General features: G+C 42.7%; 1 protein-coding gene across 1 annotated transcript in view; it reads left to right on the forward strand.

Moving 5' to 3' along the window:
- FAM234B (family with sequence similarity 234 member B) overlaps positions 1–14,334 on the forward strand; it is a 34,312-nt gene that overhangs the window by 7,841 nt on the left and 12,137 nt on the right. Inside the window, exons 2-6 of the mRNA XM_036097592.2 lie at positions 2,332–2,730; positions 6,048–6,146; positions 8,567–8,755; positions 9,815–9,945; positions 13,799–13,946. Of these exons, the coding sequence (XP_035953485.2) occupies positions 2,332–2,730; positions 6,048–6,146; positions 8,567–8,755; positions 9,815–9,945; positions 13,799–13,946 (966 nt within the window). The remainder of the gene's footprint in view (positions 1–2,331; positions 2,731–6,047; positions 6,147–8,566; positions 8,756–9,814; positions 9,946–13,798; positions 13,947–14,334) is intronic.

A 14,334-nucleotide genomic window follows, 5' to 3' on the forward strand; every position in this document is an offset into this window, starting at 1 on the left:
CCAGAGCCTTGAACTGTGTCTGGGAGCATCTGTGCTTTATCTCTGTTTATTTTGTGCGTCTTTTAGCAAGATGTATCCTGAGGTATCGGAAACGCTTAGGAGAGGTTATTGCTTGGGTCTGGGAAACCTCAAAAAATTTTCCATGTAAATTCATGGTTATTGCTTCTTTGCTTTATGCTATTTTAGCTTACAAGGAGTTTGATAGGAACCTTCTACCTTGGGATAGTGAGGGAAACCTGTACCCATTAAATAATAGCAACTCCCCATTTACCTTTATTCCCAGGCCCCAGAAACCACATTCTACTTTGTTTCTGTGAATTTGACTGCTCTGGATAGATGCCTCATATAAGAATCATGCAGTATTTGTCCTTTTGTGATTGGCTTATTTCACTTAGCCTAATATCTTGTGGCATGTGTTAGAATTTCTTTACTTTTTAAGGCTGGATAATATTCCACTGGATGTATATACCACATTTTTAATCCCATCAGGTATATCCTTTTAGTTTGAAAAAAAACTTCAAAAAGTTTTAGAATTAATATTATTACAGCAGCCTATGGTTGTGTTTGCAAATTATTTTAACTAAATTTATATGGGACAGTTGGGGAACGGTGTATCCTAATTAGTAAAATAATTTGGTGCGTAGAGTAGATGTGTAAATTGTAGGAGATTAGCTTGAACCTGTACTGACTTTATGGCATATCCTGGAAATACTATTTTGAATTAAATTCCTAATAATCTATTTTCTTATAATTTGTGCCTTTAAAAATCAAATCCATGTTGGATAAAATGAATAGCTTTGAAAGTGAAAATACATAGAAGTTTCTAGTTTGCTCAGTATCGTCTGTGGGTTTTTTTTTTTTGTAAAATATTTAATGTTATAAAATATTTCTGTGTAATGTTTATTTTTAATCAACTATTTATTGACTTTCTATGTATGAAGCACCAAGCTTTACACTAATGATTTTACTTCCCATATTAGTTTCCATATAGCATTTTATTGTTTCATTTTATGTCTTGAGTAAACAAGACATAATATATGAAATGACATCACTAAGATAACAGTGACCAGAGGCAGAGATTTACATCAAGCATTCTTCTTTCTTCCTTTTTAATTAGCTGGGTGGTATTTTCTTTTTTATGTCTCTTCTTAATAAAAGATTTAACAATATCGTTTAGTATTATAGTTTAGAATATATATTAGTACAGCTTACCATGTAATTTCCAAAACCAGAAATTTTTTCTTGGTTTTTGCTTGGTTATAGCATGAACAAAAGGCATAAAATCATTCAGTCCTTGGCAGCGGGGGCCAAGGAATGGCTTGGGAGGAGGTGTGCTTAAACTCTCCTATAATTTTCACCTCTCAGCCACCCCAAATAAATGTAGTGTCTAAGTAAAAACAGGGTGCTTGTTGTGTAAGCCAGCTTTGAGACAGGTCCTTTACCTCTGCATTCCTGCTTGATCCCTCCCCTCCTAGAATACTTGCTCAGAATAGCATTTTTAAAGGTAAACACTGTTTACTGAAACGTGCTGACAGGGCATCAGAATCATAGGAAGCTCAGAAGTGAGTTTTTAGTAAGATGTCTCCAGGTGACATTTAGTGTTCAACTTTCCAAGTTGTTTCCATGGAGACAATTGGGAAGCCACAAATATCTGACTGTGAGAAGCAGTGTACAGAGAACAATTATTCTAAAGTTTAGGCAAGTTCCAGGGAAGATTGGAACATCACAGATCTAAGAAAATCAAAGGAAATATGCACATTAGGCATATGGAAGGTTGATATAAGAGCCATGTCTTTTTCATTAGTGAGATTCACACAAATTAAGAGAGTTTTGTTTGTTTGTTTGTTTCCAAACTAAAAAGGTATCTAAGGGATGCCTGGGTGGCTCAGTCGGTTAAGTGTCTGCCTTCAGCTCAGGTCCTAATCCCAGCGTCCTGGGATGGAGTCCCCTGTTGGGCTCCCTGCTCAGCGGGGAGCCTGCGTCTCCCTCTCCCTCTGCCACTCCCCCCTGCTTGTGTGCTCTCTCTCTCAAATAAATAAATACAATCTTAAAAAAAAAAATAAAGATTAAAAAAATAAAAAGGTATTTCAAATTTACCACTCTCTCTGTTTCCTTTTCAATTTTCTTAAGCTCATGAAAGCAGTAATTCTAAAACACTGATTTTCATTCTCCTCCCATTCTTTTCCTTACAGATAACCATCAAGAGCTAACCTTGTAAACTTAATTTGTTTTGTTTTCTGTGTGTTCTTTTAGGTGTTCACAGTTGCCATGTAGTTGGTAAAGGTTTCTCCTTCCTAGTTCGCCCTGACGCTCTGTCTTCCTGTGTTTCAGGGAAGAAGAGCCCAGACCTAGGGGAGTATGACCCCCTCACACAGGCCGATAGTGACGAGAGTGAGGATGATCTTGTGCTCAACTTGCAGCAGAAGAATGGAGGAGTCAAAAACGGGAAGAGCCCTCTGGGAGAAGTGCCAGAGCCTGACTCAGATGCTGAGGCTGTGGGGGCTGCAAAGCCACATCTTTCGGAGGTCGCCCCAGAGGGGTACCCCTCAGAACCTCTTGGGGGCCTGGAGCAGAAGGCAACCTCTTCCATCATGTCTTATGTGCGCACCTCTGTCTTTCTGCTAACTTTGGTCATCTCCATGATCCTGGTGCTCGTATGTGCTTTCCTGATCCCCTGTCCCCCCAGAGATCTGCACAGCACTTGGAGCCGCCACCTGGGCCCGCAGGGAGGTGAGTTGTAGGATTTCTCACCCTAATTATGTAAATTTCGTGTTTACCTGTAATTCTGTAAAACTTCTGATTACGTTGAAAATTCCCTCCAGGTCTTTCAAATAAATGTGTGTCATATAGTATCTCTCTCCCTGTGTGTGGAGGTGGTTAGGAGGTTAAGATTGGAAATAAAACAGATAGATTGATACAGCTCCAGAAACTTGGGAAGATCACTGCTCTGTTGTGTTTCTATTGGCGTTGGTCTTAATTAGTTGCAGAGAGGACAGAGGATTGGTTTGCTGGGTCTCTGCAGTGCAGCCAACACCATATTAGGGGAGAGCAAAGCTGTAGGAAGGGCTGTTTACTGAGAAAAGTAAGGCTCAAGGCCTGGCCAGACCAGAGGCCAGGGCTTTTGTAGGACCCTCAGGCATTTGTTAATTATAGGAGCCTGACTCAGTTTGAATTTTAAAATAATTTCAAGTAAAATGGACTCGCTTTCTTGCAGTAAGTTTTCTTTCTTGCTCCTAATGGTTGGGGTGGTGCCACCCAAGTAATTCTAGCTATTGTGTCTCATTCTGGAGCAGATTTCTTTAAAACAGCTTGCTCTGGGTCAGGAATAAGGATTACATCTCAGCTGCCAGTGCTGAGCGGTCTTGTGTTTTGTAAACTTCATTGGGGTGAGAGGGGTTCAGAATGTACCACCCCAAAATATGTCACTTTGGCATATTGTTTGAGTTGAAGGCATGTGAATAACAGCAGATGCAAGAAGGGCACTCTGACCTTGACCTTTAAATTCTTCCTGGAAGCAGGAGATGAAACTCCCATGTGCAAGATGCCCTCCCTGTACCAGGAGGAAAGAAACATTCTCATCAACAGAGACGGGGAGTTGAGGCCGAGGGGAATCTGTGCAAACAGACCTTGTAAAATAACTCTTACCTTCCTGTAGTCTCCTCGTCCATGTTGGTTCCCTTTCCAGGGCTACCCCTCTTTGTTCAATGAGTACAGAAGCCCTGAGGCCTCGCCACCTCTGCTCCAGGTCTTTATGTTCAGTGGGGGCTCCCATGGACATGGAGAATCTCATTAAATAGGCTTGAATGCTTCCCTCTTGTTAATCTGTCTTATTAATCAGTTATCTCATTTTCTGTCTTGTTACTCAGTCCTAGCTGGAAACCCTAAGAGGGTAGAGGAGAAATTTTCCCTCCTCTACAATACTCCCAGACCCCTACATCATTTTGATCTGGAAATATTTTACCTCTGACACATCACTGATCCTAGTTGATTTAGCTTCGGATGAGTTCTGTGTTCTCACTGTTACTGTCTCTCAAGGCAAAACTGAATAGATGTGACTACAGTATGTTCCCACTACATAGGAGATCTCTCCCTCCCTTCCTTCCTTTTTTGATGTTTTTTTTTTTTTTAAGATTTTATTTATTTATTTATTTGAGAGAGAGAGAGACAGAGATAGCGACAGAGATAGAGAGAGAGAGCATGAGTGGGGAGGAGAGGGAGAAGCAGGCTCCTGCTGAGCAGGGAGCCTGACGTGGGGCTCAACGTGGGGATTGATCCCAGGACCCTGGGATCATGACCTGAGCTGAAGGCAGATGCTTAACTGACTGAACCACCCAGGCCCCTTTTTTGATGGTTCTAAGTGAGCTCTTACAATATTTATATACGGTGTAAAGACTAGGAACAGATTGTTGGTGTATCCACCACTCAGTTTAAGAAATAGGACATTGGGGTGCCTGGGTGGCTCAGTTTGTTAAGCACCAGGCTCTTGATTTCAGCTCAGGTCATGATCTCAGGGTCCTGGGATTGAGCCCTGTGTTGGGCTCCATGCTTAGCAGGGAGTTGGCTTGAGGATTCTCCCTCTCCCTCTGCCCCTCCCCCCACCACTCCTGCTCTCTCTCCCTCTCTCTCTAAAATAAATAAATCTTAAAAAAAAAAAGAAATAGGACATTATAAAGACCTTTGAAACCTCACCAAAGCCACCTCTTCCTGCCAAAGAGTTCTAGTGTCCTGAGTTTTGTGTCATTATTTCTTTACTTTTTGTTAAAGTTTTACCGCATGATAAAATAATTTTGCCTATTTTGAATTTTATGTAAATGTAATTAAGCAGTCTTCTGTGACTTGCTTTTTGTTTAGCATGTTTATAAAAGCATTTTTTGAGATTCACCAATATTGATGCCCTGTAACTAGAGTTTATTCATTTTTACCACTGTCTCATTTCCCAGGGTATGAATATCCCATGATTTATTGATTCATTTTACTGTTGATGAACATTTTGGTGGCCTCTATTTTTTTTAAAAATAAATAATGCTGTTAGGAAGATTCTTGTGCATGTTTCCTGATGCGATGTGTAAGAATTTCTCTCAGGCATTAACTTTTGACTGATATCGCTAGGTCATAGGGTGTCTGCATGTTCAATCCTAGTAGTTTATGTTAAATTATTTTCCATAGTGGTTATGCCAATTTACACTCCCACCAGCCACATGTTGAGTTCTCTCCATATTTGGCAGGCATCCTCTGACTCTACACTGTTGAGGGGCAGGACAGCACTATCTGCTTGTCACTGCCCGGGCTGGAAGTCCAGGCTCCCTGCTAGGCCTCTGCTGACACCACTAGCAGGGGTGGGGGCCTGCCTCATTAATGCCGGGTGGGGTAGAACTGTTGGCTTCCCTTGTGTGTGGAGGACCCTAGGTGGGGAGGAAAGTCCCGGCTCCCCACCTGGCCTTCTCTGACATGACCTTGGTTGGGGGGTGGAGGGGGACCTTATGATTGGGCAAAGGTGGAAATCTAGGCTCCCATTTAGCCTTTGTTGTGGGGCTGGGTCTGGGGCCACAGTTCTATATGTGTGGCGTTTGGTTGGAATAGAGCAGTTACCATCTAAAACTTTTTCTGTCTTGCTCTGCTGTTCCTTTCTTGGACCTTTGGCTAAGGGAGCCAGCTTTTCCTGGGCCTTTTTTGTCTGTACCTGTTGGTATTTCCGGGTTGCCAGCTTCTGTAGCACCTTGTCTGGGACATATGAGGCCAAAAGAAAACCCAGGGGAGTCATCACCTTGTTATTCCTTGGGCTTCTCAGTCCCTAGCAAGCCTACCTTCTCCCCACCTTCCGGAGTCTTCTTACATTTGTTTTCTCTGTAATGTGCAGGCAGTTGAGCTATACTTGGAGGGATCAGCAGAACTGTGTGTACTCTGTCTTATCTAGGAACCAGGAGTCTGCGTGGGGTTTATGAAGGTGCTGGCAGTGCTATGTGTCTGTTCCCTTTCTAACGTGGAACAGAGAACCGGTTTGTGGTGACTTAACTCAGGACTTTTTCTGTTTTTGATGTGTTTATCAGGTGCAGACCTATCTCCATTGGAATTGGCTGATGTGAATGGAGACGGCCTGCGTGATGTACTTCTCTCCTTTGTAACCTCAAGGAATGGGAGTGCAACTGGTAAGACACATGCATGTCTTTTAGAGGCTGCTACTGGACAGGCTCACTGATTGGAGGGGCTGTGAGCTAAGAGAAAAACACCAGGGTTGTCTCCTGAAGGGCACTGTAGAAAAAGGTCTGGAGTGAATAGAAAGTCATCGTGGGGCTATCGTACATGACAAACCTTATCAGAAAGCTCCTGCATGTAAGTAAAGCTCATTTAAAGAAATGGAGATCCGTAGCTGGAAGGAACTTTTAGTAGTCACCCAGTCCCGTGAAGAAAGGGAGATCCAGAGAAGAAGTGACTTGTCCACACACTTGCAATGAACAGCATTAGTTCTTAAGGTTCTTGTGTTTTCTCCCAGACAATTTTCCATTGCTTCTTAGATTATAGTAAATGTTGACACAATCCTACCTTCCCATCCCCAGCAGAAAGCTTCCTGTTCATGTTCTAAAATATTTTACCCACATTACCTTGGCTGGGTGCTTTCTTTTTACTGCTTCTGTTTACCCCCCTCTCTCTGCTCTCCATCCTGCTGTCTGCTTTGGAAGGCTGACCAGTATGCATTATGTTAACAGGCTCCCTCACCTGCCAATTTCCAGTTAGGTTTGGCCAATAGGGAGCACAGGCAAGAAATTGGAGGAGGAGAAGAGAGTGAGGAGAGGGTATTTGTTCTCTTGGCTCCCTCCCTGCCAGGGTGACCTCAGGCCACCTACATCCTTGATCATAGGTCACATCCTCTCTTAAGGTGGTATTCTTATAGGACTTTCTTTTTCTGGATTCCAGGAATCACTTCCTCTCCTGTCTCTTTGGGCCTGGGACTGTTCTGAGGAACTGTGCTATCCCTCATGGTTCCTCTACAACCTGACCACATCTTTGTAAATAATCTCGTTATTAAACCTTGCACAACTTAGCCTAATTGAGTGTGCTGATACACATCAACTGGGAAAAAAAAAAAGAGGTTGCATTTTCAAGATAGGTACATGGGGGCTCCTGGTTTGTCCTGCAGCACCCATTAAAGTGGATGCACCCTGCAGTCTGTAAACTGATAGAATAACTCTGGTTTGAGGCTGAGGATGCCCTAGTAGCTACTTTTTAATCATCCAGGCCCTGGGATAAACATCTAGGTATGTTCTAGAGAATTCTAGGCTGCCTGCTTCTCTGGTGTTATTAGAAGTACCTTTCTGAGTCTTGTGTAATATGTAGAAGCAATTTAGGAATAGATCTGCTTACAGAGAGGACCTTCAGCCTAGAAGGTTGACTTTTGGCTTTAATCGACTTTAATTACATTTTTTTTTCTTCCTATGACTCATTAGCCTTTGAAGTAAAAATTTTCCCCATCCGCTTTTAGATTTGGAGATTTTTTAAAAATCATTTGATATTTTACACAGTTTGCTGTTTATGAGGACTCGTATGGCAAGGCTGTGGGGTTTGGACAGCACACAGACCAGCCTGATTTGGTGACAGCTTATCACAATAATAGAGCTGATCTGTGGTACGTGGTGTAGGCAATGCACTAGTATGAGTGCATAACAAATGTTATGAATGAATTTATCCCTCCACATAATCCTACGGGGTAGACTAGTGTTATTATCCCCCATTTGCAGATGGGGAAACTGAGACATAGGGAAGTTAAGGAACTGGCTCAAAGTTCCATACCTGGTAAATGGTAGAGCTGGGATCCAAACGGTGTAGCTGAGAGACTGTCTCTGGAGTTCATATCCTTGGCCCTTAAGTTTTCCTAAGTATTCTTGGGAAACTACTGGGGCTGTATCAGCTGATTCCATGGGACTCTAGACCAGGAAGACCCACTAAGTTGTAATCTTCAGGTTTATTTTTAAAACATTTACTTTTTCTGCTTTCAGGGAGCACTTGCTAGCAACAATTAGAATTCAGGGATTCCTTTGCTCCCTGCTCTGTACATGTTCTAGATCAATCTCACTTTTCTGAGCATGCCTTTCCCTCTTAATTTTTTTTTTTGTTGTTGTTCTCAGCAATGACTTTCCCATATTTCGCTGGATTTTGCTCCTGTCTTTTATTCAGCAAATGATTGCTTGGTCGCCGTATGTGCTAGGTGCTTTGCGAGGCACTGAGGCTACAGAAATGAATGTGATAGTCTTTATCCTTCAGGGTATTTAGGGTATTTAGTGGGGGCTGAGGTGACAGACATGTAAGCAAGCGTGCTGGGAGGGGTGCAGGATGCCCACAGGGTGGCCCGGAGGAGGTCCACAGCATCTCGTCTGACATGAGGAATGTGTTGAGCAGATATGATAGGTGCTTTGTTGTTCACTTGGTGCCAGGAATATCGGAGGCTGTGGAATACACGGGTGTGAGTTGCTGCCTTAGCACCATTTACTTGTGGTTTTCTGGCCTCCTGCTCACCTGGACTGTTTACCTTCTCTGCCTCTTTTCCTTTCTTGTGTCTCTTGTGTGCTTTTAGGTGTCTCAAAGCCAGCTGCTATTCTGGTGTGCCTTTCGGGGATGAATGGCAGCACACTCTGGTCAGGTCCCCTCCCCGAGGAGGCCCGGGATATTACATGTTTGGATCTGATGCCAGGAAGCGTGGCTGAAACCATCTGCCTTGTGACAGGGACACACAAGATGTTCAGTGCATTCAATGCGACATCAGGTAAAGATCATTCCACGAAAGTCTCTGTTCCAGTGAGCCATAATCTCGGATCAGAACAGTCTCGTAGGGAAGGGACCTTTCCGCTCTCACATGGTGGGAAGTCTGATTTTACTCCTTTGGAAGGTGGATTGAAGGTAAACAGAGAAAGGGGTTGACTAGGTTGAGTAATAGATCATGGTCAAACCTGTTTGGTGATAGGATGGGGCTAAACTGAGTTACCCAAACAGAAACTACCCTGAGGCTTCTGGTTTCTAAGCAGTCCTCCTCCTCTATACAAGAGACGGCTTTAGCTGCGCTTTCTGTCTTCATATTTGATATAGATGGGGTCCAGGTGGAAACCTGGCCATTAACCACTTAAACAAGGGTCAGGGAAGAAACTGAGGCTTGTTGATGCATCTTGATTTGGCCTTTTAACTTCTTACTGTATTTAGACGTCCATGGCATAAGGAATGAGAAAGAATCAAATATAATGAAGGCCCCGTGCAAAACCATAAGTATACTGCTTGTTAATGCTTTGGACTTGACCGAAGCTGAATGCATAGCAACCTTCCCAGTTTTAGAGGTTGGAGTTTGGTAGCGGCGTAATTCTGAGTGAAAAAAAACTTAAATGTGAGTGAACTCCAGAACTGAAGTCATTTTGGAAAAACCTCCTGCAATTTCCCTGCTCGTGTGAACACGTGGTAGGAGAGAGAGTTGGTCTGGTTGGCTGCCCGTAGACGGTTCCTTAATAGTTGTAATAATCTCTAACAGATCAATTCCTCTGCCCCAGACAAGTGGGCTCCTCTTTCTTGGAGAGACTTCAGCACCTCCATTTTATCTAAAAAACCTAGGTGTGACGTTATCACATGGGTTTATTAGTCAGACACTTGAGGATTCAGCTCACACTCCCTGCTCCCTTCGTCCCCAGTAAGATTAAAACTAAAAGAAAAGATAGGGATCTGCTATCTGTCATTTGTCCACTGAGTTTCTCTTTTCTGACCCAGGAGCACTGCATCTGCCTTTTCTAGAGGCCAAAAGCTGTCATTGTGATCAGCCTATTTGTCCCCCCCCTCCCCCCAGGGAAAGCCATTTGGACTTTAAACCCAAACTACTTATCTAATGGTACCCTGGCTGCCCCAGGGGTGGTGCTGCCGGACTTGGATGAAGATGGCGTTAGAGATCTTGTCGTGCTGGCCATCGGGGAATTGCAGGTATGCTCTACATTAAATGGTCTCCGTTTCTCGTAGGACGTGCTTCAACTTCAGTCAGTTCCTAGTATTGGTATTATAAATGCTGCTTGAAACCTTTTTACAAGGGCTTAGGTTTAAGAAAATTCTCTCTGGGAGATTTAATGAATAAACTGCCATCATGAACTCATTTTCCCGGCAGTCTCATTATGTTCCCATTGATTGTGGCATGGTGGAGCTTCGGAGCCAGAGAGCTCTGTGTTTACATTCCTGCTCCACTGTGGCTCTAGCCTCGGGCAAGCCATGGACCGTCTCCAAGATAGAACATGGGAATGTTCTATCTACGTACAGGGTTGTTGTGAAAGCTGGAGCTCACATATTTGAAGTGCCTAAAATAGTGCCTATTTTTTACCGTGTGGGTGTATTGTTAGTTATAGTATATATACTTAACCTTTATATAAAACAATAAGACAGTTCATCAAATATATATAGGAAACATCATACATTGAATAATAACAACAATGTCCTAAGAAAGAATAGTTGTAACACAGTCTATGACAATACAGACTTTGAGTCCAGTACACTCGTCCTTAAATTATGCGCCTTGATTATGCTTTGCTGGAGCTCCAGTGTACTAGAACTAGTTATTCTGTGCACAGATAAAATAATAGTAGTTTTCCTTCCTAAATCACAGGAAAGAATACATTAATGACCAGATTTATCTCCATTTTAAGTTTTTACTCCTTACGCTTTTCTTCGAGCTTGTGTCAAAGTTCCTTTAAGACTTTTTCTCAGGGCGCCTGGGTGGCTCAGATGGTTAAGCGTCTGCCTTTGGCTCAGGTCATGATCCCAGGGTCCTGGGATCGAGTCCCGCATCAGGCTCCCTGCTCGATGCAGAGCCCGCTTCTCCCTCTCCCTCAGCCACTCCCTCTGCTTGTGCTCTTCTGTCTGTCTCTCTGTCACATAAATAAATAAAATCTTTAAAAAAAAAAAAAGACTTTTTCTCAGACTTCCTATGTGACTTTGCCAGGAATTTTGCTTGTGGATGAAAGAATTGAACAATCAGCAAATAATATTTGTGGAAAAATGTGGATATAGATCATTTTGCTTTATTTGATAGCTTATTTTAATTTTAAGAGACCTTGTGTTTGTTGTTGTGATTTTTGTAATGCATATACATGGAGTAGAGTTATAAAATCTGCAAGTAAAATGATTTCGAACAGAATGAAATCTATCAGTATTTTATGGTTTTCTGCCAGGAGCACCATAAACAAACTGAAAGTGCTTCCCCGATCACAAGTTTTGAGGCGCACTGCTTTAGTACATCTGATGATACTTTGTAAGATGAAAACAAAGAAGTAAGGTAAATTTCTGAGGGCTAGTTAGTTTAATGGGTGCTTTCTGTTAGTTTTCCTTCCACTAGCAAGTTGGTCTCAAAGTAGATTGAACCAAAAACTCAATTATTTACATAATCTTTTTTTATCCCAGTCATTGTGAATAAAGAGACCAGGGTCTAGGGAAAATTTCAGTAACTCCATCAGGGAGTCCATCAGGGAGTGATTATCTGAAGGTCCCAAAGTGGAAAGGATGGGGAGTTTCTTTTTAATGGTTTAATGAGGTATGGTTAGCAGAAGCATAGCAAGAAATCGAACAAGTTTATATATCCTGAGCAAGTTTAAAGATCTTGGCCTTCATACCCTATTTGGCTTCTTCTTAGCCAGTGGTGGTTGCCAGGCTGGAGGTTCAGGCTTTTAGGGGCCCTCCACAGTGAGGCAGCCTTTATTAGAGGAACTGGCTTCTTGCCTACTCCTACTCTGTGCTTTTTTTTGGTCCTAACCAAACAGCAGAAAAAGTGTACTGTCCAACTTGCCTCACAGAATTTACTTACACATAGTGTAGAGATATGAATAGTCTCCATTCTGTCTGAAAAGTGATAGTACTAGAAAAATCTTAGAGAAGCAATGGGTTTAGAGCAGTAGCCTCACCTTTATACTGACCTCTTTTGACCTCTAATGCCAGCAACAAAGAACCTGGGGGACCTGAGCTCTGGTTTACTCTAAGCTACAGTATGGAAGGCTCTCTCTTCTTAAGGAATGGAACATATTAGGTCTATGATTTAGAGTGATTGCATTCTTAGATCTGGGTTTAGAGTGAGGTGGGCTTGGGACATAGGAACTAATGGTTTGGGGTTAGAGGAACTGATCTGGCCTAGAACATTAGTGGGAAGGGACCTCAAAAGCCATGTGGTTGACCCTCTCACACCATGTTATAATCTCTGATACAGTATTCCAGACACATTGGACTCTCCTTGAGTCCTCAGGCTAATGGGAATATCACTGATTTGTAAGATAGTTCATTTCATTTTTGGTCAGGTCTAGAAAATTCTGTCATGTTGGTGAGAATTCTGCTTTCTCATAGCTTCGACTCACTATTCCAGCTTCAGCTACTTTGAATGAATCTAATCCTCTTTCTACATAAAAGCCCATTAGCCTTAGCCTCATCCCACTAAGCCTGCTACTCCCAAGGCTGAATACCCCCAATTTCTTATACTGTCCCCCATGCAACATGAAACCTAGATCCCTCTCTTTCTTGCTTTCTTTCCCTTTGCACTCCATTTTATCCATATCTCTTTTGAAATGTTGTACCTGTATCTGAAAACAGTATTCTATTTGTGATATGACCAGTTATATCAATGTAAGGAGGTTGTTACTTTTTTTGATACCAGCTTTATATTTCTACTAATGCAGCTGAAGATTGTGATAGCCTTTCTGAGATTTAGGTTTTTTTTGTAATCAGTTAAAGCACCCACCCCTTTTAATTAATCAATTAATTAATGGCCCCATTTCTTCTTTCAGATTTTGACTCATCTTCCAAGCCTAAGACTTCTTTGAATCGAGTTTGTCATACAGCGTATTAGCTATCCCTTTCAGCTTTGTGATAAGCTTGAGATAAGCTATTCATTCAAGTCTTTGATAAGAATGGTTAGTAGGAATGGGACAATATAGCAGGGTGTTGTGACATTCCACAGAAACCTCCCTCTGGATTGACATTGACTCGCTCTGGGTACACTGAAAACCGTATCTTTTTATCTTGTCCAAAAGAATTCATGATGCTAAACTTTGTTAAAAGCTTTAATGAAGTCAGGATATCACTACGATTCTTGTTATTTCCCAACCGGTGACTCTTTTCCTAAAAGAAAACACTCTAGAGCAGGGCTTGGCGAACTGTGACCTGTAGGCCAAATTTGGCCCACTGCTTGTTTTTGTAAATAAAGTTTTATTGGAGCACAGTCAGTGCCTATTCATTTATTATTATGCATGGTTGCTTTCATGCCATGGCGGTGGACTAGTTGCTTCAGAAATCATCTGGCTTACAAAACCTACAATGTTTACCATTTGACTCTTCATAGGACAGGTTTGCTGATTTCTGCTTGAGAGTAAGGTTGATAGCAGCCAGGCAGGCTAGGCATGTAATGTTATGATGGGAGAGGCTACCTGTATTGATTTTAGTTGGGACCAAATATTACTGGGGATTTCTGGGTATGAGAGTAGAGACCGGGAGTCAGCTGTCCTGTAGTTAACACTGGGCTAGAATTCTGTGCCTCAGAAGACTGTTCATCAAGCAACAACTGTGCTTCAGAGAAATTGCCTAGGCTACCATAAAGATGGTTTTTGCACATATCTACCGAGGGAATGGGAACGATGGCTTCATTTTCTTGCTTCCAGGAAAAAAAAGTGAAGCAGGTTTGGCTTTGTGCTTTCTAACTTTGGGAAGTGTTTCTGAACCCTTAGCTAAACAGAAAGCAGTGACTTTTGGAGAAACTACTTAGTTAGGAAACAATAGGGCATCTACTGACTCCGTTTTTTCACTTCTTCAGCCAGATCTGTGCTTTCTGCTGGTGTCTGGCCGGACAGGGAGTCCCGTGGGCCGACCCGTGAAGTACAACATCGTGGGAGTGGGGGATCTGATTGGTCCTCAGGTTTATGTCACCACAAATGGGGCTGTCTACATCCTGTTTGGCTTTGGTAAGAAGCAAAGCTAGTTTTGCTGCCATTCCCCATCTGTGTGTGTGTGGTAGGCCTCCCTTTTGAGACAGAGTGAAAGCTCGGGAATTGCTGACCCCAGCCCTTTTGCCACCTCCTGTCCCAGGGGCCTCTCGGTCTCCCCCACCGATGGCTGGTTATTAACTCTGCTTTCCCCGGCTGCCTTCTCCAAAGACAATACTCTTTGTCTAGCATTTCCTTCATCCCTTACCCACTCCGTGTTTGACCAGTCTGGGTGGGCTCTGTGAGACGCATCTTTTTTTTTTAAAGATTTTTATCTAGGGACGCCTGGGTGGCTCAGTCGGTTAAGCGGCTGCCTTCGGCCCAGGTCATGATCCCAGGGTCCTGGGATCGAGTCCCACATTGGGCT

Source organism: Halichoerus grypus, chromosome 6, assembly GCF_964656455.1.
Source record: "Halichoerus grypus chromosome 6, mHalGry1.hap1.1, whole genome shotgun sequence".
NCBI classification, from domain to species: domain Eukaryota; kingdom Metazoa; phylum Chordata; class Mammalia; order Carnivora; family Phocidae; genus Halichoerus; species Halichoerus grypus.